A 24,125-nucleotide genomic window follows, 5' to 3' on the forward strand; every position below is an offset into this window, starting at 1 on the left:
AAGGCTGTCTGGAATGTCGCAAACTGTTTGTGTTGGGTGGAGCAAAACTAAATGAAGACAAACAAAAATGTCCATCAATTAATTGTTCAAACATAGTACATATGATAAAATAACAATTTTAAAATGGATGGTATAGATCAGGTGATTGATTTCCTTAGAGGCATTTTACAGAGAATCCACAACGACAAAGCTGAAACAAAAATTTCTATTTATTTTTAAACAGTGAACAATGTTACACAGTTCAGTTCATGCAGCATATCTATATCTACTAAGGCAATACATAAATCCAAAGCACAAGTTACAAATCATTCTGCATAACCCATGATTACATAGAAAAGCTTTAAAAAATATATAGAACAGAACACAAAAATAGCTGACACTGGAAACACAAATACAATTAGAAAATGTTAAATATATGTTAAAAATGTTAAAACTCTTGACGTTCTCTCGCTCTTGTCCCCTCAATGGCTTGGCATCAGAAGCTCATTTAATGTCTTGATAGCAGATTCGTAGATTACCCTGGTGAAAAGAGAAAACTTTTTTTAAATGTCACTTTTAGGTTGTTATTTTGCTATAAAAATGTAAGTCGCCCTCTCAAAATTCCCAGTTTACGAGCACTACATAAAGAGAGACCTATGACATCATAGCATGGCAGCAGCACAAAACATGGTACAAAACATTATTGGGCAGAGCCCTATGGGCCCTTGTCAAAAGTAGTGAACAACAGGGTGCTCTTTGGGACGCAACCATTGCCACGTTCGTTAGTCTAGTCACCTCTGGATGTGTCCTTCGTTCTCAGCCGTGACGGCGCAGTGTTTCTGAAGCTGCCTCTGGATGGACACGGCTGTACTCCTCAGATCTGCCTTAAACTTCCCGGCTGGCAGAAAAACGGGCACAATCATTACAGGGCAGCCACACAGGACACGCAACTTCTTCCATTTGATTCGTTTAAATGAAACCTGGGCATAAACAACCGGCTCGGGCCCGAGAATAGTTGATGCAGCAAAAAAAAACCTGTAGCTCCTCTGTCAGAAACTAATCATAAATGTGAAAACAAAACATTGTTTAGGACCTAGATAAAAGGATCTTATTTTAAAAGGTCTTTATTTGCAACAGTTTTACTCACTCTGTCTGACAACTGACAGAATGTGAAGAACTGCAGCCAATCCGGTCAGACCGTCAATGACCTCGGAGTCAACAGTTATGTTGATCTCTGCCAGGTAGGCCCTGAAAAAGAGAAGAGACCTCGGTTCAGAAACTACGAAAGAAAAAGTACATTATTCCATTGTCTTTCTTTTTTTGGGTTTGATTTAACACGGTCTTTATATGACATTGTGTGGTGTTGACCGTGTTTGTTTTGTCTGTTCTGTTTCTTAGTACTTAGTACTTGTGTGAAAAATCTATAAAAATCACAACAAAAAAGCCAGCGTAGTCAGAAAGCAGCAACTCTTGGGGAGAAGTTACCTGGTGACAGGGGGCGATTTGAGGAGAATGTCCAACAAGATGCATGAGAGAGGAGGCAAATCCTGGACTGTCTCTGGTATTGTGACCTCTTGGGGAAGTGTAATCTAAGACAGAAACGTTTTAAGATCAGCGCAAACAAAATATGGTACGTGTTCTTAATACGCAACCTGTAAACATTGTGAATCATATTTTCTATGTAGGAAAATAGTGTTTGTAGTGAATCAGCCATCTTAGTTTGCTCTTACCCTTTGAAGGGAGTGTTGGCTTGCCGCCAGGGTTGCAGCACAGATGGTTGAAAACACCCCGTTTAGGGGGTTGGAGTCGAAGCCCGACCAAGCCTGAACCACCTGGAGGAAGTCTCCTAGAACGGGAACAGCCGAGTGCCACAGCTACAACAGCCAGGGGAGAGAGAGAGAAACAAACTTAAAATCATCTATTCACATTTGCGAGCTGAACAGTGGCCATGATGTATCATGTGTCTAAGAGTAGGAGTGCAGTTCGGTCATTTATATCCTTCTGTAGCTCAGTTGGTAGAGCATGGCGCTTGTAACGCCAGGGTAGTGGGTTCGATCCCCAGGACCACCCATACGTAGAATGTATGCACACATGACTGTAAGTCGCTTTGGATAAAAGCGCCTGCTAAATGGCATATATATTATATATATATATTTAGATCACAATGGATACGATCACATGGATAGGGGGGAGCTAATCCTCAACCCCACTGAGAAGCTTGATACATATGACTCCAGTACTGCTTCTGTTGTTCGGCCAAATAGGTATTATTTAGACACAGCCATTAACAATCTGATTGAAGAGACGACCTAAGAGTGCGTTTTTGATTGACACTCAAATCAGCACACACCAAACCAAACAGTCAATAAAAAGCCCTTTGTTGATACGGCGACTGATGACTTCAGATGCGTCCAAAATGGAACCCTATTCCCTATAAATAGTGAAGGGTGCCATTTGCGAAGCAGCCATCCTCCACACCTCCTGGCCCTCCTCGGGGTCCTTCCTCAGGCAGCGAGCCATGACCTCCAGGATCTTCTGGAAGATGTTGGTAACCACGCTGAGGATGATGGAGGACTGGTCGTCCTGGGCCTGGTTCTCGGGGACGTAGTTCTCCGCCACCTCCGTCAGCACAGAGAGCAGCAGTGGAACACACAGGTAGCCCTTCTCTGAGAACACAACACACACACACAGTGAAATTAGACTAGGTGCACAAGCGACAATCTACGTTTCCAAATGTGCCTTATGGCAAAGTTGATTTACAGATCCAAAATGGCTCTAAAGTGGCATACTCCTTCATATTGACTCTGCATGTCTCTAAAATTGTATCTGTGTAGTGTAGATAGCTATACTTACCAGAGAGGAGCACGACGGAGCACAGGTGAAGGATCTGCCCTTTGAACTCCTCGTCCCCAAGGCCCACCCGGATCACATCGCTGCACACTGTGAGGAAATTCTGCCAAACATCACAATAATGTTAGAGTAAAGAGGGACAGAAAACTTTAACATACAGAAACTCTTGCATTAATGTGTGTTTTTTAAAATAGTAAATCAGAGTTTGTATTGACAACTGTTTTTAAGAACCTGTAATCATGCTGAAAGACCAAACAACTAAACTACAATACCAGTCAAACGTTTGGACACTTACTCATGAAACGGTTTTTCTTTATTTTTACTATTTTCGACATTGTAAAATAATAGTGAAGACATCAAAACTATTAAATAACACAAATGGAATCATGTAGTAACCCACTTTTGTTGTTTTGTTTACAAAATCTAAATAGATTTGATATGAGATTCTTCAAAGTAGCCACTCTTTACCTTGATGACAGTTTTGCACACTCTTGGCATTCTCTCAACCAGCTTCACCTTGAATGCTTTTCCAACAGTCTTGGAGTTCCCACATATGCTGAGCACTTGTTGGCTGCTTTTCCTTCACTCTGCGGTCCAACTCATTCCAAACCATCTCAATTGGGTTGAGGTCGGGTGATTGTGGAGGCCAGGTCATCTGATGCAGCACTCCATCACTCTCCTTCTTGGTCAAATAGCCCTTACACAGCCTGGAGGTGTGTTGGGTCATTGTCCTATTGAAAGACGAATGATAGTCCCACTAAGGGCAAACCATGCTGGTTAAGTGTGCCTTGAATTCTAAATAAATCAGACAGTGTCACCAGCAAAGCACCCGTCACACCTCCTCCTCCATGCTTCACGGTGGGAAGCACATACGCGGAGATCATCCGTTCACCTACATGGCGGTTGGAACCAAAAATGTCATACCAAAGGACAGATTTCCAACAGTTTAATGTCCATTGCTTGTGTTTCTTGGCACAAGCCAAGTCTTTTCTTCTTATTGGTGTCTTTTAGTCATGATTTCTTTGCACCAATTTTAACATGAAGGCCTGATTCACACAGTCTCCTCTGAACAGTTGATTTTGAGATGAGTCTGTTACTTGAACTCTGTGAAGCATTTATTTGGGCTGCAATTTCTGAGGCTGGTCATTAATGAACTTATCCTCTGCAGCAGAGGTAACTCTGGGTCTTCCTTTCCTGTGGTGGTCCTCATGCGAGCCAGTTTCGTCATAGCGCTTCATGGTTTTTGCAACTGCACTTTCAAAGTTATTGAAATTGTACAGATCGACTTACCTTCATGTCTTAAAATAATGATGGACTGTCGTTTCTCTTTGCTTATTTGAGCCGTTCTTGCCATAATATGGGACTTGGTCTTTTACCAAATGGGGTATACAGAAGATTGCCATCCCTCCCTTGTCACAACACAACCGATTAGCCAAAACGCATAAAGAAGGAAAGAAATTCCACAAATTAACAAGGCACACCTGTTAATTGAAATGCACCCCCAGGTGACTACCTAATGAAGCTGGTTGTGCAAAGCGGTCATCAAAGCAAAGGGTGGCTACTATGAAGAATCTCAAATATATTTGGATTTGATTAACACTTTTCGGGTTACTTCATAGTTTTGATGCCTTCACTATTATCCTACAATGTATACAAATAAATGTAAAACCCTGGAATGAGTAGGTGTGTCTAAACTCGACTGGTACTGTATATCGCAGGACAATAATAACGTTCAATCACTAAACATTTCATTTTTTGTGCACATTTGTCCTGAGAACAATGCACTGCATAAGCCACCATACTATCTCAAGTGTTGGTGCCCTAGAGTTGGTGGAAGCAGCAGAAGTGAGTACCGAGATAAATAGGAGGGTTTATTTTCAATATCCGCTCACAGCAGCAGCCTTTGGGCGACAGACTCGAGAGAGTAATGGCAGAAATAACTAGAGAAGCCCATTTAAAAAAAAACAAATGAGTCCATCTAGCTCTCTGGGAGTGGGCGGCAAACAGCAGAGAGCTGATAGGCAAGAGTGTGGAATAACAATCTATAACCAACTAAGGCTTGCGCCCCAAACGGAACCCTATTCCCTAAAAGTGCACTACTTTTGACCAAAAGTAATGCACTACATAGGGATTAGTGTGCCATTTGGAGCGCAGCCTTAGCTAGAAATGAAAGCCTAAGAAAAGGAGAAGAATTGATCTGCTGACCATAAAACTATAAAGATGCTCATACATTACCATGACTTAATTCATTGGAAAAAAGCTGTAACGGATTCTCATACACAGAACTATTTACCACAGCGGTTCTTTTATGTCTGAAAGGTTTTCAGAATAACACCGACAACTGCTGATGTAAAAAAAAAAAAAAAAAAAAAAGGCATCGTGAAATACATTTGATTGACTCTCAATTGAGGTCATTGATTAGTTAGGAATTCCCCTCACCTGGTTTCTCTAGGACTTAGTTGGACACAAATGGAAAAGAAATGACACAACCAGCCCTCCAGGAATGGCGTTTGACACCCCCCTGAGCTACCTCGGAACGCTGAACACAGTAATAACACATAAGTGTACTGTACATAAACGCAGCGTAAACCCCATCCCGTGCTTGATACCTGCTACCCTATCCAGCAGGTTGTGCTTACCTCTACCACCTGCCTGGCGAGGCCCCGCTGCTGCTCAGTGACCCCTCCCTCACTGGGACTGACCAGGAAGGGCAGCGCCCTCTCTGCCACCCATGCTGCGGTGTTCTCCACAGAAACCAGGAAATCCCTGCACTCAGAGAACTGGGGAAAAAAAGACGGTTATAGAACAGAAAGCCCTGGTGGTTATAACAGGTGGTAAAAGGTGGTTATAGCCCAAACACGGCACAGACCAGTAAATAATATAATAAATAATATGCCGTTTAGCAGACACTTTTATTCTAAGTCGACTTAGTTATGCGTGCATCATTTTTAAAAAAATTTTTTTTTTACGTATGGGTGGTTCCAGGAATTGAACACACTACCCTGGCGTCGCAATTGCCATGCTCGACCAACTGAGCTACACAATACCAGTTATATGCCAAATACTGTTCATTAGACCTGGGACGATAAACCAAATTACACACACCGACAAAAGCCAACACTTCGAGGACATTTTGCTGATCGTTAATTATGATAAAGTGGCCGATACTAGACTGGAGATACGTGACGTTTGAAGTAAAGTCTTCCAATGTGGATGATTGCTAAAATGGGACAACCCGTACCCGCTGAACTCTGAAAACGTTCAGGAATTTGGGGAATTAGCGTAACTTGTAAAATATATAAAACACCGTAAGATACTTTCCAAATTAAAACATACGTCAAAGATGTAAAACATCCAATTAATTAAAGCTATTTAATATGAAGAGCACGAAATAATGCTAAATAAATATGCTAAATACTCCATTCCACTCAGTAGTGCCTACTGTATTATTCATTATTACTTCATACAGTTTTCGCCCAAATTGGTTTAACACATTCTAAGGAACAAACCTCATGCTCTCATAAAACAAAAATCAGCAAAAAAAAAAATATATATACATTTTCTACACATTAATATTAAAATAAAACCCACTATGTAACATTTACAGTTGCAAACTGTAGTTCGAAAGAAGATTAATGATAGAAACGAGAGGATCCTCCAGAGCCACGGTCCTGTGGGCAACAAGCAAACGTGTGCTTTCCGGCTGGAGACCAGGGTTCAATTGCAGTCTCCACCTTTCATGCTATGCATCCGACTAATAAAAGGAAAAACACTATTTAAAGAAAGGTAGAGTGAGGGGTTTATTCATTCAGGAGTTAAATTAAACACTCAGTGTTGTAAAATAACCCATTGATGTTCATAACCAGAGTGTGATTGTGTCCTTTTTCTCTGGTGTAAAACACTGACACTCAAATCCACGCCCATCATTATCATATTTCCGAGCATGCTTTATTGTAAGTTATTTAAACATAATTCTAAAAAAAAGATCTGTTTTTGTATGCACATTGATTTATTGATTTCTAGTTACATCCGGTGTAAAAAAAAACTAATCTGTTGAGGTATAGCCTTTTGATATGTCATAAAGGGTTACATTTGAAGGAAAACATATTCACTTACGCACTCACTCGTGAAGTCTACAGTTTTGATAAGAATTGAATGCAACAACCATGTCTCTGTCACGAGCAAACACAGTCATGTGTGGTAATTCCAACGTTCACTAACAGGCACTTTGGGATATAAGCCAATATTTGCTTACAGTGCATTCGGAAAGTATTCAGACCCCTTGACTTTTTCCACATTTTGTTACATTACAGCTTTATTCTAAAATTGATTAAATTAATTGTTAACCTTAATCTACACACAATACCCATAATGACAAAGGTAACTTTTTAGAAAAGTTAGCACGTTTAAAAAAAAAGATATATTATTTAAAAACAAACACCCGATTGACTTAAGTATTCAGACCTTTTGCTATGAGCGCCGAAATTGAGCTCAGACGCATCCTGTTTCCATTGACCATCCTCAAGATGTTTCTACAACTTTATTGGAGTCCACCTGTGGTACATTCAACTTGTTGTGACATGATTTGCAAAGGCACACACCTGTCTATATGAGGTCCCACAGTTGACAGTGCAGGTCAGAGCAAAAAACCAGCCATGAGGTAGAAGGAATTGTCCATAGAGTTCAGAGACAGGATTGTGTCGAGGCACAGATCTGGGGAAGGGTACCAAAAATGTCTGCAACATTGTAGGTGCCAAAGAACACAATGGCCTCCATCATTCTTAAATGGAAGAAGTTTGGAACCACCAAGGATCTTTCTAGAGCTGGCTGCCCGGCCAAACTGAGCAATCGGGGGAGAAGGGCCTTGGTCAGGGAGGTGACCAATAACCCGATGGTTGCTCTGACAGAGCTCCATAGTTCCTCTGTGGAGATTGGAAAACCTTCCAGAAGGACAACCATCTCTGTAGCTCTCCACTAAATCAGGCCTTTATGGTAGACAGAAGCCACTCCTTAGTAAAAGGCACATGACAGCCTGCTTGGAGTTTGCCAAAAGGCACATAGACTCTCAGACCATGAGAAACTAAATTCTCTGGTCTGATGAAACCAAAATTGAAATTTGGCCTGAATGCCAAGCATTCAGGAACCCTACGGTGAAGCATGGTGGTGGCAGCATCATGCTGTGGGGATGTTTTTCAGCGGCAAGGTCTGGGAGACTAGTCAGGATCTAGGGAAAGATGAACAGAGCAATGTACAGAGAGATCCTTGATGAAAACCTACTTCTGAGCCCTCAGGACCTCAGATGGGGGCGAAGGTTCACCTTCCAATAGGACAACGACCCTAAGCACACAGCCAAGACAACGCAGGAGGGGCTTCGGCACAAGTCTCTGAATGTCCTTGAGTGGCCCAGCCAGAGCCCGGACTTGAGCCCAATCGAACATCTATGGAGAGACCTGAAAATAACAGTGACGCTCCACATCCAACATGACAAGAGCTTGAGAGGATCTACAGAGAAGAATTGGAGAAACCTCTCAAATACAGGTGTGCCAAGCTTGTAGCGTCATACCCAAGAAAACACGAGGCAGTAATCGCTGCCAAAGGTGATTCCACAAAGTAGAGTAAAGGGTCTGAATACTTATGTAAAATGTGATATCAGTTTAATACATTTGCAAAAATCTACAATCCTGTTTTTGCTTTGTTATTATGGGTTATTGTGTGTAGATTGATAAGAAAAATATACATGTAATCCATTTTAGAATAAGGTTTTAACGTAACAAAATGTGGAAAAAGTCAAAAGGGCCTAAATACTTTCCGAATGCACTGTATATCCTAGTGTGCCTTTAGAGTGCACGTTGGAAATACCCCCCCATGACTGTTTGTTATTGACTTACTAAATGCATTTGCATGTCCAGCCTCTATCAAAGGCTACATAACATTTACATTTAAGTCATTTAGCAGACGCTCTTATCCAGAGCGACTAACATATGCAAATCTAAGTGTACTCAAATACCAGAAGCTACATATTTGATTGCCTGTTTACTTCCTAGCCCCGCAAAATTATATATTTGACTTGCACAGGCCATTTGACCAAATAGCGATAACCTTCAGGGTGGTGTTTATTTCCCGTTGAAATCCAACCAAAATGGTGGATTTGCAACATTTAGAATAGTTCATCCGGCACATTTTGCATTCAGACTGATTGCAAGGTAGAGAGTATAAAGTTGACAAGACAACATAAACCATATTTAGTGGCTCCACAGTCTCAATAACGGGTGCAATAAATCCAACCACTAACAGATTAGAGTATATAATAAATAAAAACAATGATTTAGCTTTGTGCTGCATAATATAAATAACAATCAACGTACAAACAAAGACAAACAATTCATTTGAAAAAAATGTACCAGCAGAACAGCTTGCTGGGAAATATGTTAAATCAGCCCCTGACACCATTTAAAATGTATCTTTCCAACATTTTGTAGTCCTCTGTAGGTCAGTTGGTGGAGCATGGTTTTTGCAATGACAGGATAGTAGTGGGTTAGATTCCCCGGACCAACCTTCCGTAAAAAATGTATGCATGAATGACTAAGTAGCTTTGGATAAAAGTGACTGCTTAATGGCATAAGTTGTAGAATTTTAAAGCAATACATATTAATTGCGTAAACAATACTTAGTATAAAATACATCCTGAAGGGATAGTTCATTGACTGCTTAAGGGCAAGAAAACCAATGTCATTTGGGTGAACTATCACTTTAATTGGACCAAAATAACTGAACAGGAAATATATTGCACATCAACTCCTTATTAGAAAACATGTATATAATTATTTGATTTAAAATAAAGTTTGCATTCAATTTCAATGCATTAACTCCCGTACACAATTTGAATACAATTCAAGTTTCATAATTCAAAATCCCATTCCACAGGATGTTTTTTTCACCCCAATTTAAATTCAATTCCAATTCTATTCCAAGGATGGTTCATGTTCAGTTCCAATTAAATTCAGACAGTCTAAATTCTAATTCAATTCCAATTAAATGTTTTGAAGATTGCTGCAATTCCAAGTAAATTCTCCAAGTCCTGCTTGAATTGTATTTGGAATTTGAAATGAAATTGGAATTGACCAACCCTGATGACAATTCTGTCAATTTATCGTGTGCAAAGCACTACCGTACACAGATTTGAGGAGTCTGAATTGGTCTGTTTTGCAGCAGAGGTAGAAAGAAGTATGTAGGTGATAGAACTCACTTTGTGGTGTAGATGGGCACTGAGTCGTGCGTGAAAGGCAAACGCCCTCATTGCCGTTTCTACACTGGGAACATCGGCCTGGGCCTCAGAAGAGCTCAGATGGGAGTACAGCACCAACTGTGGAGGCAAACAGGACACAGGATCACACCTATGCCTATCACAGCACATATAAGCAACATCAAGCAAAATATATCTACTGTACCTTCCAGGCCCCGAGGGCTTTGTGCAGCTGTTTGAGCTGGCCGTGCCTGATGCAGTCCCGCGTGGAGGTGCGGCTGACTAGGTACTCCAGGTAATCTAACCCCAGGTCTGGCTTGGCCTCCACTGTCTCCTGGATGCGCACTTTCCGACTGGTGTTACCGTTGCCCTGTGAAGGACAAGTGGGAGCAGGAAGGGGGGGGTTATGGCCATCCAATTTCCTGCAATTCTACACATTTCTCCATGGAGCCGAGAGAAAATATGGCCGTTTTAAAGCTAATTTCCTGCAATTCTTTGCCTTTTGCCATGGCTAATGCAGTGTTCTTTTGCTCAAACATAAAATAGCAAGTAGCATAATGAATCCCATTATCTTGCCGTGAATGGATTTCGCCTTTTGAGCTGTCTCGCTGAAATGTTCTTCCTCTTTCAAATGACTGCTCGACTTGAACTTGTTTAGCTGTTGGAAGTGGGCGCTTAGTATTTTTCTGCTTATGTTCAGTGTAGCGCTGCATTTTCCGCGATGTCATTACGTCATCTACTCTCGTTATATACGTATGCATGTCAGCTTTGACATCGGTTTTGCACATCGGCGTTAAACTCGACATCGGGCGATACCGATGTCGGCATTTTTAGCTAATATCGGCCGATTCCGATAAGCTCACCGATATATCATGCATCTCTAACATACAACAACTTCGCACAGCCATCGAGGAGTGGGACAATAAACAGCTTGATCAACTCTATGCGAAGGAGGCAAATATCTGTGACCAACAGATGCATATCTGTATTCCCAGTAATGTAAAATCCATAGATTAGGGCCAAATTCATTTAAATTGACTGATTTCCTTTATATGAACTGGAAAATCTAAAAAAAATGTTGCATGTTGTGTTAGGTTTTGTTCAGTGTAAGAAACAAAAAGAAAATTGTCCAACCCATTGGGTATCTCACTGCACCCTCATGGTCTTGAAATGTGCAGCTAGACAGATTTAAAAAAAAGTAAACTTACATTATAAAACTTCTGACAGCCAGCTTTCTAACTCTGCCCATAACTTCTGGGCTTTACAGCACTCCCAGAAGGCAAGAATTATTGTTTAGTTTTACACTTAAAATATGACTGCAGTTGTGCTGTAGAATCTGAATTTTGTGTCTCTTGTATAATAAGGATTTCAATGGCAGAATCCCTAGACAACATCTCATTTGGATATTTATACTTTAGGCCTAAAATATAAATATCCCAAGAAGCCACTGAGGGTCCACTGAGGCATAACAATGCATCTGTGTCTGTGTCCCAAATAGCACCCAATTCCCTTTATAGCGCACAACCTTTGACCAGAGAACATATGAATTTGTGCAACATATAGAGAATTGGGTGCCATTTGGGACACAACCTCGGTGTGTTACTTACCGTGGCGGTGGGTAAGGCCTCGGTGAGCCAGTCGGTGATAAGCTCCAGGACGTGTGCGGCCTGGCCCCAGCTACACAGACACTCGATGATCTGACTGTACTGGGACACCTTGGCCCCCGCCTCTAGCCTCTTCAGCCTGGACAGCACCCCACAGCTGGAACACAGGGACCAGGAGGGGACAGTGTTAACACGTGTGCGCGAGTAAGCGATTGAGTGAGAGACAAGAGTCTGAAGTGGAGACAAAAACAAAACAAACACAAAAAGACAAGTTAGCAGGACCTCCACTGACCTGAAAGTGGGGACTGAAGCTGGGGGCAGGAGGGAGGCCAGTTGGATGAGGGGAACTGTGCAACGCTCCTCCTGAAAGAGATTAAAAAAAAGTGAGGACACCTTAAAAGATGTGGAGGATATCTAGGGTGCATCTCTCTCACTACTCCCCACACATTTAAAAACATTGGATTGGTGTAGGCATGGGCTAGAGGGAGTTTCAATATACCGCTCATTTCCTTTCAAATCCATGAATGGGAGTGAAGCAGTGCGCAGTTTGGGAGAAAGGAGAGACTATTGGGACGCGACCTCCAGTCCACCTCATACCTGGAAGACGTTGAAATATTTGGGCACGACGGAGCCAAACTTGGCAGTGGTGTACTTGAGGGCGTCCTTGTTGAGCTGCAGGGCTTTCCGTATGCTCCTCCACAGGATCACCACCACCTCCAGCAGACTGGCCATGGACGCCGTGTCCTTGACCGAAAGGACGTCCTCAAGAACCTGAGATTTGAAAATAAACTCAAATCTGTCACTCTGAAACTTGTGGTGGTAAACGGCCAAGTGGTGGGTCTGGAGGAATGTAGAGTTCAGTAGGTACCCGCACTCAAACCATAAAAAGCCTTAACCCTTAGCGCACTCTCATACTGGCTTTCTGCATTAGAGTCATGTAAGCACTCTTAAATTCAAAAGACTGACCCTCCATAAGATCAAAATGATCGTTTTAACATTGTTTTGAAGCTAGACAGTGCTTTACAATGGAGTAGAACAAGATTGTATTTGGGGTTTTGATGGGGTACGACAGTTTAACTCATGAGGCATCTAGAAGTTCATTTATTTTCTTCAAGAAGGGGTGGGAGGTACAATTCCCAGACTGCAATTTGAACGATAAACATGTATCATTATAGTACATGAATTCCACTGACAAACAAGAATCTCCTTGGTCTTGTAAGTGATCCAAAAATCAGTCTTACACTAGCGTTCTCTTTGTTGGTCGGGTTGGTCTTGTTCGGGTCTTCAGTCTGGATGCAGGCATTCAAACACCTGCGGATAGTCAGCATCAGCTTGACTGGGACACAAGAGGTACAGTAAACAGTCTGGGGATTTTTAACAACTTCAAATGACTCACAACAGCTACGAGCTAGATATGCATTTCTTTAAAAAATGTATTATCTACAGGGGAATAAAGACCTATGACTTCAACAAAAGTAAACTTCCAAGGATCAATGAAGGCTTTAAATCCCACATACGCCGACAGGCGCTACTTAGCTGCAGGCCAAACTCACCTGCTGTATGTTGGTGGGGGACGTGTATACGTGGGACAAACTCACCTATGTTAGTGGGGGCAGTGTAGATGTGCGAGTACTGGTAGAACTTCCTGGCTGCCTTGGGGTTCATCTGAATCAGAGTGACACAGCGTTCACACCACACATCCTCTGATTGGTTGACGGGGAAGAAGGAATTGAAGAGGAGGTTGACGATGCGCTTGGAGACGGGCTGCGAGTCGACAGCCAGACGGGCTAGCAGGTGTTCCATGGAGGACACTTTCCAGAACTGGCCAGATGAAAGGGGGGGGGGGGTGTACGTCAGAGGGTGTACGTCAGAGCACCACAAGTAAATGTCTGGCAGTATTACCCGAGGTAGTGGCGGTATCAAAAAGGTTTACGGCCTTCACATACAAAATGACAACGAAGATATCAACGGCCATCAAAATTGTTAAAAGGCTTCAAACAAGTCTAATAAACGCGAAAGTTGGACATGAAACAGTTTACAGGCACAGACAAATACTGAATGGCTTTGAGGAATTTATCGTGGCAATTCAGGTATTCAATTTATTGTCAAATGTCACCTTTTCTTTCTTTCTTAGAATACACTCATATAGTACACTGAGTGAAGAAAACATTAGGAACACCTGCTCTTTCCATGACAGGTGAAAGCTATTATCCCTTATTGATGTCAATTCAATCAGTGTTGATGAAGGGGAGGTTAAAGAAGGATTGTTAAACCTTGAGACAACTGAGATATGGGTTATGTATGTGTGCCATTGGAGGTTGAACGGGCAAGAGAAAATATGCCTTTTAACACGGTATGGTAGGTAGTAGATGCCAGGCGCACCGGTCTGTGTCAAGAACTGCAACGCTGCTGGGTTTTTCCACCCTGAACAGTTTCCCATGTGTATTAAGAATGGTCCACCACCCAAAGGGCATCCAGCCAAGTTGACAACTGTGAGAAGCATTGGAGTCAAACATGGGCCAGCATCCCTGTGGAACACTTTCAACCCCTTGTAGAACTCGTGCCCCCAACGAATTGAATCTGTTCGGAGGGCAAAAGTGGGCACAAGTCAATATTAGGAAGGTGTTCCTAATGTTTTATACATTCAGTGTACATTCTTATTGTAGCAGTTTTTATTTTATTTTTATATTTAGTGTTAAAATAAAATATGTTGCGCAATTTGCATAAACACACAGTGTATATTTGCAGACATGAAACAATTCACATAAAAGGGGAGGAACCGGGCTTACAACCAACAAAATTGTCTATCCTACCTGCACTCATCTGCGTGGTCTATGCCTCATTAATGACTGTTCTCACGTTTTCTTGCATAATTCAACAAGCGTGTCAATTGCAGGATACGCTCAGAATACAGATCAACACACTTGGTTCTAGATTACACCTAGCACACTTTACATCGTTTGCAAGATCAGACACAACATCCCCATAATCCAGGTGGCTCATTTTGGTTTCTTTCATTTCAACGCATCTAAATTGGTAAACATTTCAACTGTATTAAAAATGACTTTCTTTCAGTTCCACAAAACATGCACACCCATCATTAAAAAAAAAGAAAGAAGTGATCTTCCTCCTCTTTCTTGGGACGCAAGTGTCAGGACAGTGCGTTAAGTCCCAGATTAAGCTTCAGCATTCTTATAGATTCAATTGAAAGACATTGTGCCCATTTCAGCCATTTACCGGGGTGTTTGACCGGTCATTACGAACATTTACACAGTCATAACATTTAATGGGGAGAAGGGGGGAAAAAAGACAAGATAGAGTCTCAGAAGTAAAATGAAAGCAATCCACCCAGAAAGATTTAAGAGACGAGTGGATTCTGCACCCCTCAAACACAGGAAAAAGAGGTCTGAAAAAGACAGATCCTCAGATGGGCGGGGCATGTGCGTTGCTAAAGACGTTCATACGGAATATGTACCTATGCACGGCCTGTACAATGCGAACAACCACAAGCTGTGTCTTACCTTGGCGGCCCGCACCGCTTTAATCTTTAGCAGCATGTCGAGGAAGGCCACGCGTACTTTCTCCGAGGTGTCATGGAGGCTGTTCTTCAGAGCTGGCAGAAGCTGCTCAAGCAATGGGTGGCTGTAGCCATTGTCCAGTACGATGGTCAAACACTGGAGAGAAGATTTAACAATGATGGGGGGGTCAGAGTTCACCGTTGCAGTGCATTCAGAAAGTATTCAGACCACTTCACTTTTTCCACATCACAGCCTTATTCTAAAATAGATACAATTGTTTTACTCCCCTCAATATACACACATTCCCCATAATGTGAAATCAACAACTGGTTTAGACATTTCAGACCCTACACTCAGTACTTTGTTGGTAGAGATTACAGCCTCAAGTCTTCTTGGGTATGACACCACAAGCTTGGCACACCTGTATTTGAAGAGTTTATCCCATTCTTGCATTTCTGCACAGCTATTTTCAGGTCTCTCCAGAGATGTTTGGGTTCAAGTCCGGGCTCTGGCTGGGCCTGGACTTCAGAGACATTCAGAGACTTGTCTCGAAGCCACTCATGCGTTTTCTTGGCTGTGTGCTTAGGATTGTTGTCCTGTTGGAAGGTGAACCGTAGCCCCAGTTTGAGGTCCTGAGCAGGTTTTCATCAAGGATCTCTGTACTTTGTGCCGTTCATCTTTCCCTCGATTCTGACTAGTCTCCCAGTCCCTGCCGCTGAAAAACATCCTCACAGCATGATGCTGCCACTACCATGCTTCACCGTAGGGATGGTATTGGCTAGGTGATGAGCAGTGCCTGGTTTCCTCCAGACATGACGCTTGGCATTCAGGCCAAAGAGTTCAATCTTGATTTCATCAGACCATAGAATCTTGTTGGTCTGAGAGTCCTTTAGGTGCTTTTTGGCAAATTCCAAGCGGGCTGTCATGTGCCTTATCTTTTATTTAATCCATTTTAGAATAAGGCTCCAACGTATCAAAATGTGGAAAAGTGAAGGGGTCGGAATACTCTTCCCGTATGCACTGTAGGGCCTGCATCCCAAATGGCACCCTATTCCCTATATAGTGCACTGCTTTTGACTAGAGCCTTATGGGCCAGTCATGTTCTACTATATAGTGTTCTATAGTATTCAATACTGGGGTCACCCACCTTGAAGACGGAGCAGCGGACATCAGGGGAGCTGGTATCATTGGCCAGCTCTACCACCAGCTTCTTGAGGAAGTCGGTGATGACGGTGGGGGGGATGACCTCCCAGCACTTGGCCAGGATCTTACAGACCCCCAGGGTGGCTGTGGAGCGCACCAGGGGCTGAGGGTCCTCCAGCAGGCTCTGACATATTACGGACAGACACACAGGAACAGACAGGAGAGAGCTTCAGAAGATTGATGAGACGCAAGGAATAAACAGGAATACACTGTACACAATTCTGATTTTAAAAAAGGCTCACTACACTTGAACTATTTGACCCTTTAATCTACACATGGAAACATTCTATACTGATTTGGGAATGTTTCGTAATACCAAACTGTCGTACTCGCTCAACTTGTGGCATTTTTGTTTTTGGAGTTTCAAATACATTAAAACGACCACTTGGAAATTCAATGTCATAATACATTGACTTACGACGAGCGTGTCCAGTTGTTTCTGAATGGTCTCGTCCATCTTCTCACTGCTCTGGCTGGGGTCGTGGATAGGGAAGGCCTCGGTGAATAGCAGAGTGGCATTGGCCCGGACCTCAGAGTTGGCAGCCTACAATGATAGCGAGACGATTTCTTCATTAGTTCATCTAAGGGGGGGGGGGCACTATCCAGAAATAAAGAGAGTGTGTGTGAAGGGGACTTTTGACAGTACACTTAGCGCTCTCCAGAGAATGGGCTTGTAGAGTCTGTAGAGCATCTCATCCAACCTGTGGCGGCCCTTCAGTTTGTGAAAGTAGCTCAGTATCTAGAGAGAAGGGAGAGTTCAGTCAGTCACACACATAAAACACAAGTCAACAATTGCTAAGAATATGTCAACTTTGTGGCAAAGTAAGCCAGCCAGAGGTTTGCTGATATGATCTGGTCCTTTGTAGCTCAGTTGGTAGAGCATTGGTATTGCGACACCAGGACAGGGTGGTTCAATTCCCCAGACCTCCGATTCGTCAAAATAAAAAATGTATGCACGCATGACTAAGTTGCTTTGGATAAAAGCGTCTGCTAAATGGCATATAATTATTATATTATGCTAAAGTCTTAGCAGTCTTGATATGAAAGAAGAGAATATATATACATTTTTTTTATTTATTTTTTTTACAAGTAAAGTGTGCTATTGAAGTATTACTCTGTTCACGTCCCAAGTGGTACCCTATTCCCTATATGGTGCACTAGTATGGGCCCTGGTCAAAAGTAGTGCCCTATAGAGGGAATAGGGTGCCATTTGGGAAATGCACAGGGTCAAACATGCACGCCCACCTGTCTGACTTTGGCATGGACGGGCGAAGACCTGTGCAGGAGCACAGCGTACTGCATGAAGTCCTGGATGCAGGTGCTCTCTATCTGCTCCAGACAGAACCCAGAGGCCTTCTTCCAGGCCCGGCAGTAGATCTCAGCTATGTGGTCAGTGAGGGAACTGGGAAAAGAGTTCAACCAAGGAGTAAAAGAAAAATAACGGGTATATCATCATGAATTAAATAATAGAAAACCACTGCCTCCCGACAGCCACCGTAGAATAAGAAAGCCTTGACCGAGCCACAACAGACCATGTCCCATTTACGCAGCGGGAGGTGCAACTACACCCCCTGGACAGGACGCTAGTATGCGACAGGGCCCCACTCCAAATCAGGGGTCCCCAATTACATTCAGCCGCGGGCCGAACAAAGCTATATATTATTTGTACTCTAAAGTGACCGCGAGAAGCCCAAACAGATACACTATTTGACAAAAACAGAATAATTTCAAACCTCGATTACATTGGGATACATTCATATATGCCTCTATATTTGTGTGTGGGAATACTTGGGAACAGATTTACTACATTTTAATCACTTTTAGCTGATACCCTGGTAATTTTACAGTCCTTAATGTCCAACTCAAAAAATAATTATAATGTTTTTGCTCAGAAAGCTTGGAAGGCCAAATAAAATCACTCGCTGGCCACCTTTTGGGGGAACCCTGCATGCGGAGTGCCAAGCAGAAGCACCGGGTCCCATTTTGTAAGAGTCTTTGGTATGACTCGACCGGGGATGGAACCTTCAACCTCCCAATCTGGCAGACATTCTAACAAGGCCAAACTAGAAACGCAAACACTTACTTTGCAAAGTAGGGCAGCTGGTTTTTGATGGTTCCATGGATCATCCGGATGAAGTTGACATTCCAGCTAAAGAGAAACACCATCAGACGCTTTCCCTGCCCAAGAAAGTCATGTTGTCAGAACAATGCGAGCATGATACTGTAGAACACACACACACAAGACCTGGGTTTCAAATACTTAAAAATCGATTGAAAAACAGAGCGTTTGCTTGAGCCTGTCTGGAGTACCAGATGTGCAGGGGTTGCAAGTCTTTTCTATTGTTATATTAAGCCAGGCAAGCTCAAACAGGCACAGATAAAGTATTGAATACATTTGTTTATATATACACGAAACCCCATTCTGACACACAAGCTTACATCTTCATTTCTGATGTGATTGACACTGAGGAAGCACTGCAGCAGCAGATCGATCAGCTCCTTGTTGTCCTCCGATTGAAAATCCACAGTCAGCAGCACCTCATGGAAACCCCACAGCCTTTGGATCTCAGTCATCTGAGAACACGCAGCGGCAACATTCAGCAACCCCAAATACAAAACTGGTCGACGCCACACAAGACAAAATGTGACAAGATTAGACCAACGGTTAATACAGAGATAATTATTTCCCCCCAGATACTCAGAGAGAGACACTTCGGAGAACAGCCCAAAATGCGGATGGTTCGTTCCACCAATTCGGTGCCTTTTTGAGAAGTGGCAATTAAATGCTTCACAACAAAGTTAAGATGTTCAAACAGTTCTAGCCTGTCTATTTATTTATGGGTAACAGGGTTGGCGTGTTATGCTCGACCAGCTCACCCTTTTTTACACTATGATTTGACTATTAGATGCTCAATGTTTCTTTAGATTTTTTTTTAATGAATAGTTTTACCATATTCAAATGAGAGTTCAGTTCGCGTAACAGGGTTGACCTTAAAATGAAGGACAGACGTGAAATGAATCACTAATCACATTAAATAAATAATCATCTCCAGAAATGACTTGTCAAAGCAACAAAACAAAACTAGGGCTTTACAATGGTGAGATTTTGGGGTTGAGAGTTAAACTTCCTAGAAATTAGACAAAATATCAAATGGGGCACAAAATTCACTATTTTCATGAACCCCCCTCCAGACCATCATCGTATATCACTCCACTGAAAATATCCACCTCTCTCAGATACACTAGAGTTGAAGACTTCAGTTCTGAGATAGAAATCAGATAAAGTACATACTCTCAAATTAAATTCTTCAGATGAGCACTGAATGAGAGTGCCAGGTGATTAGTGCCAGGTGATTAGAAAGCGCTCGTCTGTTGTCGAGACCACGGAGTGGACATAAAACAGATTTAATTCAAGTCATTCACTTTTTGACTCCTGATGAAGATGATTAGGGATTTATGGGGCTTGACAAAAAAACAGAGGAGGAAAGACAATTAGATATGGGGGTGAACAAAAGCCCCCCAAAAATGAAGTAAACATGAAACATGTAGCCTATCATTCTGTATTTTCCACCAAAATAACTGTGATATATATTTAAGCAATCCTACGAAGCCTGCTAGAGAGAAAGCAAGACCGACAGAGAGCAAAATAGAAAAGCAACGACAGGCTATGTTGGTGCTAAAGGGCACGTACTGGTTTCTTCAGTATGAGAGTCTTCTCCAGGCATACGAGGAAGGATGTGCGGCCCAGCTCTTCTTTCCCCAGGAGGCCTTTCTTCCACCAGGCCTCACACAGACCGTGGACAGCCTGCCGCAGAGGCATCTCAGAGGCAGGAAGGTAGGGCAAGACACCTGGAGTTGTTTGACAGAGAGACAGGGGAGTAGAGTTTTTATTTTATTTTAACTGGCTATGAAAAGCACTACAGAAGTTAAATAAAAATCAAGGATACAGGGTTAATATTCAATAAAACTAAGGCACTCACCATTTAATATGTTGGCGCACTCTAAGAGAGAGTTGTAAGTGTCACCATCCTCAATGACTTCAACCGAAGCAGTGACCACGAGAGTCACTCCCTCAAGAACAGATATGGTGTGCGTCTGAACAAGAACGGTAAAGATTAACACCTCTCAATCAAGGAATAGTACACAACACTTACATTAGATGTAGGAGATGAAGTCAGAGCAAGAATAAAACCATCTCTCTTGTCATGTCCAGTTAGGAACAATATAGAAGAGTGGCCAGGATGAAGAGTTGTCACTATGCCAGTATCACAATACTATAATACCCAATTTTCCATGGCAAAAAAAAGAAACCCAGATGCAGACAAAGCTCTTTGGTTGAACCTGCTTTAAGTAAAATATTGTGTGATATAGCATGTAAAATAAACAAATGTTACTCTGAGTGACAACATAATGTGGTTCGTTTCCAACAATTAGGACTGTAATCACTCAAATTAAACCCGCTTCATGCTTTGTTTCCTTGAACACGATACTAGTATTGTAGAAACTTTAAGTGACATAACTAACAAGTACTCACCAGGTCTGGGGACACCTCCATCTCCATGTCCATGTCATTGTCGTCCTCTATGCCAGCATCCCAGTGCTCTGGTGGAAAGGCCGCCAGTTGGTCACAAAGCAGGGTGACTAGTCTGGCCCACAGTGCCTCCCTCTGGGCCTTTGGCAACTCCTGCAGGACCTCTTCCAAGTCAAAGGGCTCAGTCGTGTCCTTCTGCGGTAACATTTCAAGCAACAATATGGGGTCAGAGGCAAGGCTCTCAGATATATACACGAACAACACATCAGTGTTGTAGAAAATACTCATTTTAAGATTCATGAGTATTGGTCCTATAAGATTTATTTTTGAAGGTTGACAAACATGACAATTGGTTTTAGCTATACCATCTAAATGTAGATATATAGCTAGCTCATGTCACTCATCAGAAATGTAAATAAACAGTTAGTTAGCTCACTTGGTGGAGCATAATTTACTTGCTAAAAGCGAACAATGTGTGCATTCATTACATCTTTAAAGGAATCAGTTTACAATTTCAGAACCAAAGAGAAGCAAACCGTGTAAATGGAACGAAAGGGACCTAACTGAATTTGTCCAAAAGAAACTCTCATTTAATGAATACACCCCAGCAATACAAACTGACAGAAGAAACTAGCTAACGTTAGCGAAGTGTAAAGTTACTTACATGGAGTTTAGTGAAATTCAGAAATTCCCCCACATTGTCTTTGCAGACCGAGTTTAAAAATGCCTCTCGCTTAGACATTTCGTTTAGCCAGTGCCGTGAAATAAACAGTCAAATCTCTGAAGGATTGGGATAGAAGCAACAATAACATAGCCAAGTTAGCTAGCTAGCTAGATTCGTGTTTAAGATTTATAGACTGAAATATGACATAAAGTTCATCAGACCATTATATACCACTAAGCGAATGTAATGTTAAATACATATCAATGTTATGTGTCGTTATTCTTATAAATCATAAACGATTACTTATTATGATTTAGCTCGCCACACACTTACCCACCCAACTGCTTCCCCGCGCAAATTTAGATTTAAGATCCAGAGCCACGTCTGTACAACGTCATTACGTTAATTCTTTCACGCACGCAATCTACTGTAATTTGTTTTTGCAGCATTTTGTAGAGCAAGCCACTTATTGTATTTTCAGTAAATTGTAAATACATGTTTTCCCTTCAAATGTTGGCTATTAATTGTAGTTTCTTAAAAATGTGGTTTTAACTTAAAGTAATATGTAAACACACACAGCGTGTAGGGTCTCTCAAATTTGTATCAGTTCATTTTAAACGCTATTAATGTAAAGTAACTGGAAAGTAAATAATCCTGAATTAAAATATCAACTAAAGTTGTGCCTGAACCACTAGATGGCTCTTACGTACATCAAAACAAGGACTAGCAGCTACAGTGCACTCAGGAAAGTATTCAGACCCCTCCCTTTTTCCACATTTTGTTACATTACAGCCTTGTTATAATATGTATTAAATAGTTTTTTTCCCCTCACCAATCTACACCCAATACCCCATAATGTTTGTACATTTATAAACATAAAAACATGTAAATATAACATTTACATAAGTATTCAGACCCTTTACTAAGTACTTTGTTGAAGCACCTTTGGCAGCGATTACGGCATGAAGTCAAATCAAATTGTATTTGTCACATACACCAAATACAACAGCTGTAGACCTTACAGTGAAATGCTTACTTAAAAGCCCTTAACCAACAAATAATTAAAGAGCAGCAGTAAAATAACAATAGCGAGGCAATTAACAGCAGGTAGAGTCAATGTGTGGGGACACCGGTTGGGTATGACGCTATAAGTTTGGCACGCCTGTATTTGGGGAGTTTCTCTCATTCTTCTCAGCAGATCCTCTCAACCTCTGTCAGGTTGGATGGGGAGGGTCGCTGCACATTATTTTCAGATCTCTCCAGAGACGATCAGGTTCGAGTCCGGGCTCTGGCTGGGCCACTCAAAGACATTCAGAGTCTTGTCTCGAAGTCACTGCTGCGTTGTCTTGGCTGTGTGCTTAGTGTCGTTGTCCTGATGGAAGGTGAACTTTCACCCCAGTCTGAGGTCCTTAGCGCTCTGGAGCAGGTTTTCATCAAGGATCTCTCTACACTTTGCTCTGTTCAACTTTCCCTCGATCCTGACCAGTCTCCCAGTAATTGCCGCTGAAAAACATTCCCACAGCATGATGCTGCTACCACCATGCTTCACCGTAGGGATGGTGACAGATTTCCTCCAGACGTGACACTTGGCATTCAGGCCAAAAACTTGAACCTTTGCTTCAGCAGACCAGAGAATCTTGTTTTTCATGGTCTGAGGGTCCTTTAGGTGCCTTTTGGCAAACTCAAAGCGGGCTGTCATGTTCCTTTCACTGAGGAGTGGCTTCTGTCTGGCCACTTTACCATAAAGGCCTGATTGGTGGAGTGCTGCAGAGATGGTTGCCCTTCTGGAAGGTTTTCCCATCTCCACAGAGGAGACCATCGGGTTATTGGTCACCTCCCTGACCAAGGCCCTTCTCCCTGATTGCTCAGTTTGGCCGGGTAGCCAGCTCTAGGAAGAGTCTTGGTGGTTTCTTACTTCTTCCATTTAAGAATGATGGAGTCCACATCTTGGGGACCTTCAATGCTGCAGACATTTTTTGGTACCCTTCCCCAGATCTGTGCCTCGACACAATCCTGTCTCGGCGCTCTACAGACAATTCCTTTGACCTCATGGCTTGGTTTTTGCTCTGACATGCTCTGTCAGCTGTGGGACCTTATATAGACAGGTGTGTGCCTTTCCAAATCATGTCCAATCAATTGAATTTACCACAGGTGGATTCCAATCAAGGAGTATAAACATCTCAAGGATGATCAATGGAAACAGGATGCACCTGAGCTTAATTTCGAGTCTAATAGCAAAGGGTCTGATTCCTTATGTAAATAAGGTATTTCAAAAAAAATATTAAACCTGTTTTCGTTTTGTCATTATGGGGTATTGTGTGTAGATTGATAAGGAAAAACTTTAATTTAATACATTTTAGAATAAGGCTGTAACGTAACAAAATGTGGAAAAAGTCAAGGGGTCTGAATACTTTCCGAATGCACTGTAAATTCAGTAGGCTAACAGCCTCACAAAGGCTAACAATGAATATAGGGCCAGGCAACTTTTCACAGGGGAGTCAAGTCATTGCAGTCAACAACAACAACACCTCAA

General features: G+C 42.2%; 1 protein-coding gene across 2 annotated transcripts; it reads right to left on the reverse strand.

The window, feature by feature from the left end:
* Window positions 1-191: 191 nt before the first annotated feature.
* ncapg2 (non-SMC condensin II complex, subunit G2) lies at window positions 192-22,040 on the reverse strand. 2 transcript variants are annotated; one of them, XM_052506443.1, is made up of 27 exons: window positions 21,926-22,040; window positions 21,593-21,708; window positions 20,932-21,123; window positions 20,378-20,492; window positions 20,089-20,246; window positions 18,837-18,971; window positions 18,481-18,575; window positions 17,643-17,799; window positions 17,044-17,136; window positions 16,816-16,941; window positions 16,342-16,521; window positions 15,198-15,350; window positions 13,275-13,497; window positions 12,918-13,012; window positions 12,274-12,447; window positions 11,969-12,039; window positions 11,680-11,833; window positions 10,278-10,442; window positions 10,076-10,192; window positions 5,469-5,609; window positions 2,833-2,932; window positions 2,458-2,645; window positions 1,710-1,853; window positions 1,465-1,568; window positions 1,127-1,227; window positions 775-877; window positions 192-519 (listed from the first exon to the last, which is right to left on the reverse strand). In XM_052506443.1, exons 2-27 carry the CDS (start codon window positions 21,668-21,670, stop codon window positions 462-464), a joined length of 3,420 nt encoding a protein of 1,139 aa, XP_052362403.1. In that variant the 5' UTR covers window positions 21,671-21,708; window positions 21,926-22,040; the 3' UTR covers window positions 192-461. The 2 variants fall into 2 exon arrangements, with proteins under 2 accessions (XP_052362403.1, XP_052362409.1); XM_052506449.1 differs by lacking the exon at window positions 21,926-22,040 and adding an exon at window positions 21,896-21,925.
* Window positions 22,041-24,125: the final 2,085 nt, after the last annotated feature.

The sequence above is a fragment of the Oncorhynchus keta genome, chromosome 4 (genome assembly GCF_023373465.1).
Source record: "Oncorhynchus keta strain PuntledgeMale-10-30-2019 chromosome 4, Oket_V2, whole genome shotgun sequence".
NCBI classification, from domain to species: Eukaryota; Metazoa; Chordata; class Actinopteri; order Salmoniformes; family Salmonidae; genus Oncorhynchus; species Oncorhynchus keta.

What these genes read in the sequence shown, in the direction of transcription:
- ncapg2 (XM_052506443.1), bottom strand. Translation starts at nt 21,670, where the DNA reads ATGTCTAAGCGAGAGGCATTTTTAAACTCGGTCTGCAAAGACAATGTG. An exon ending in AACAACTGGACACGCTCGTC is followed by an intron (nt 16,522 to 16,815) that starts GTAAGTCAATGT and finishes GTAATATGTCAG; the next exon opens with AGCCTGCTGGAGGACCCTCA. An exon ending in ACCCCGAGGAGGGCCAGGAG is followed by an intron (nt 1,854 to 2,457) that starts GTGTGGAGGATG and finishes TGGCTGTTGTAG; the next exon opens with CTGTGGCACTCGGCTGTTCC.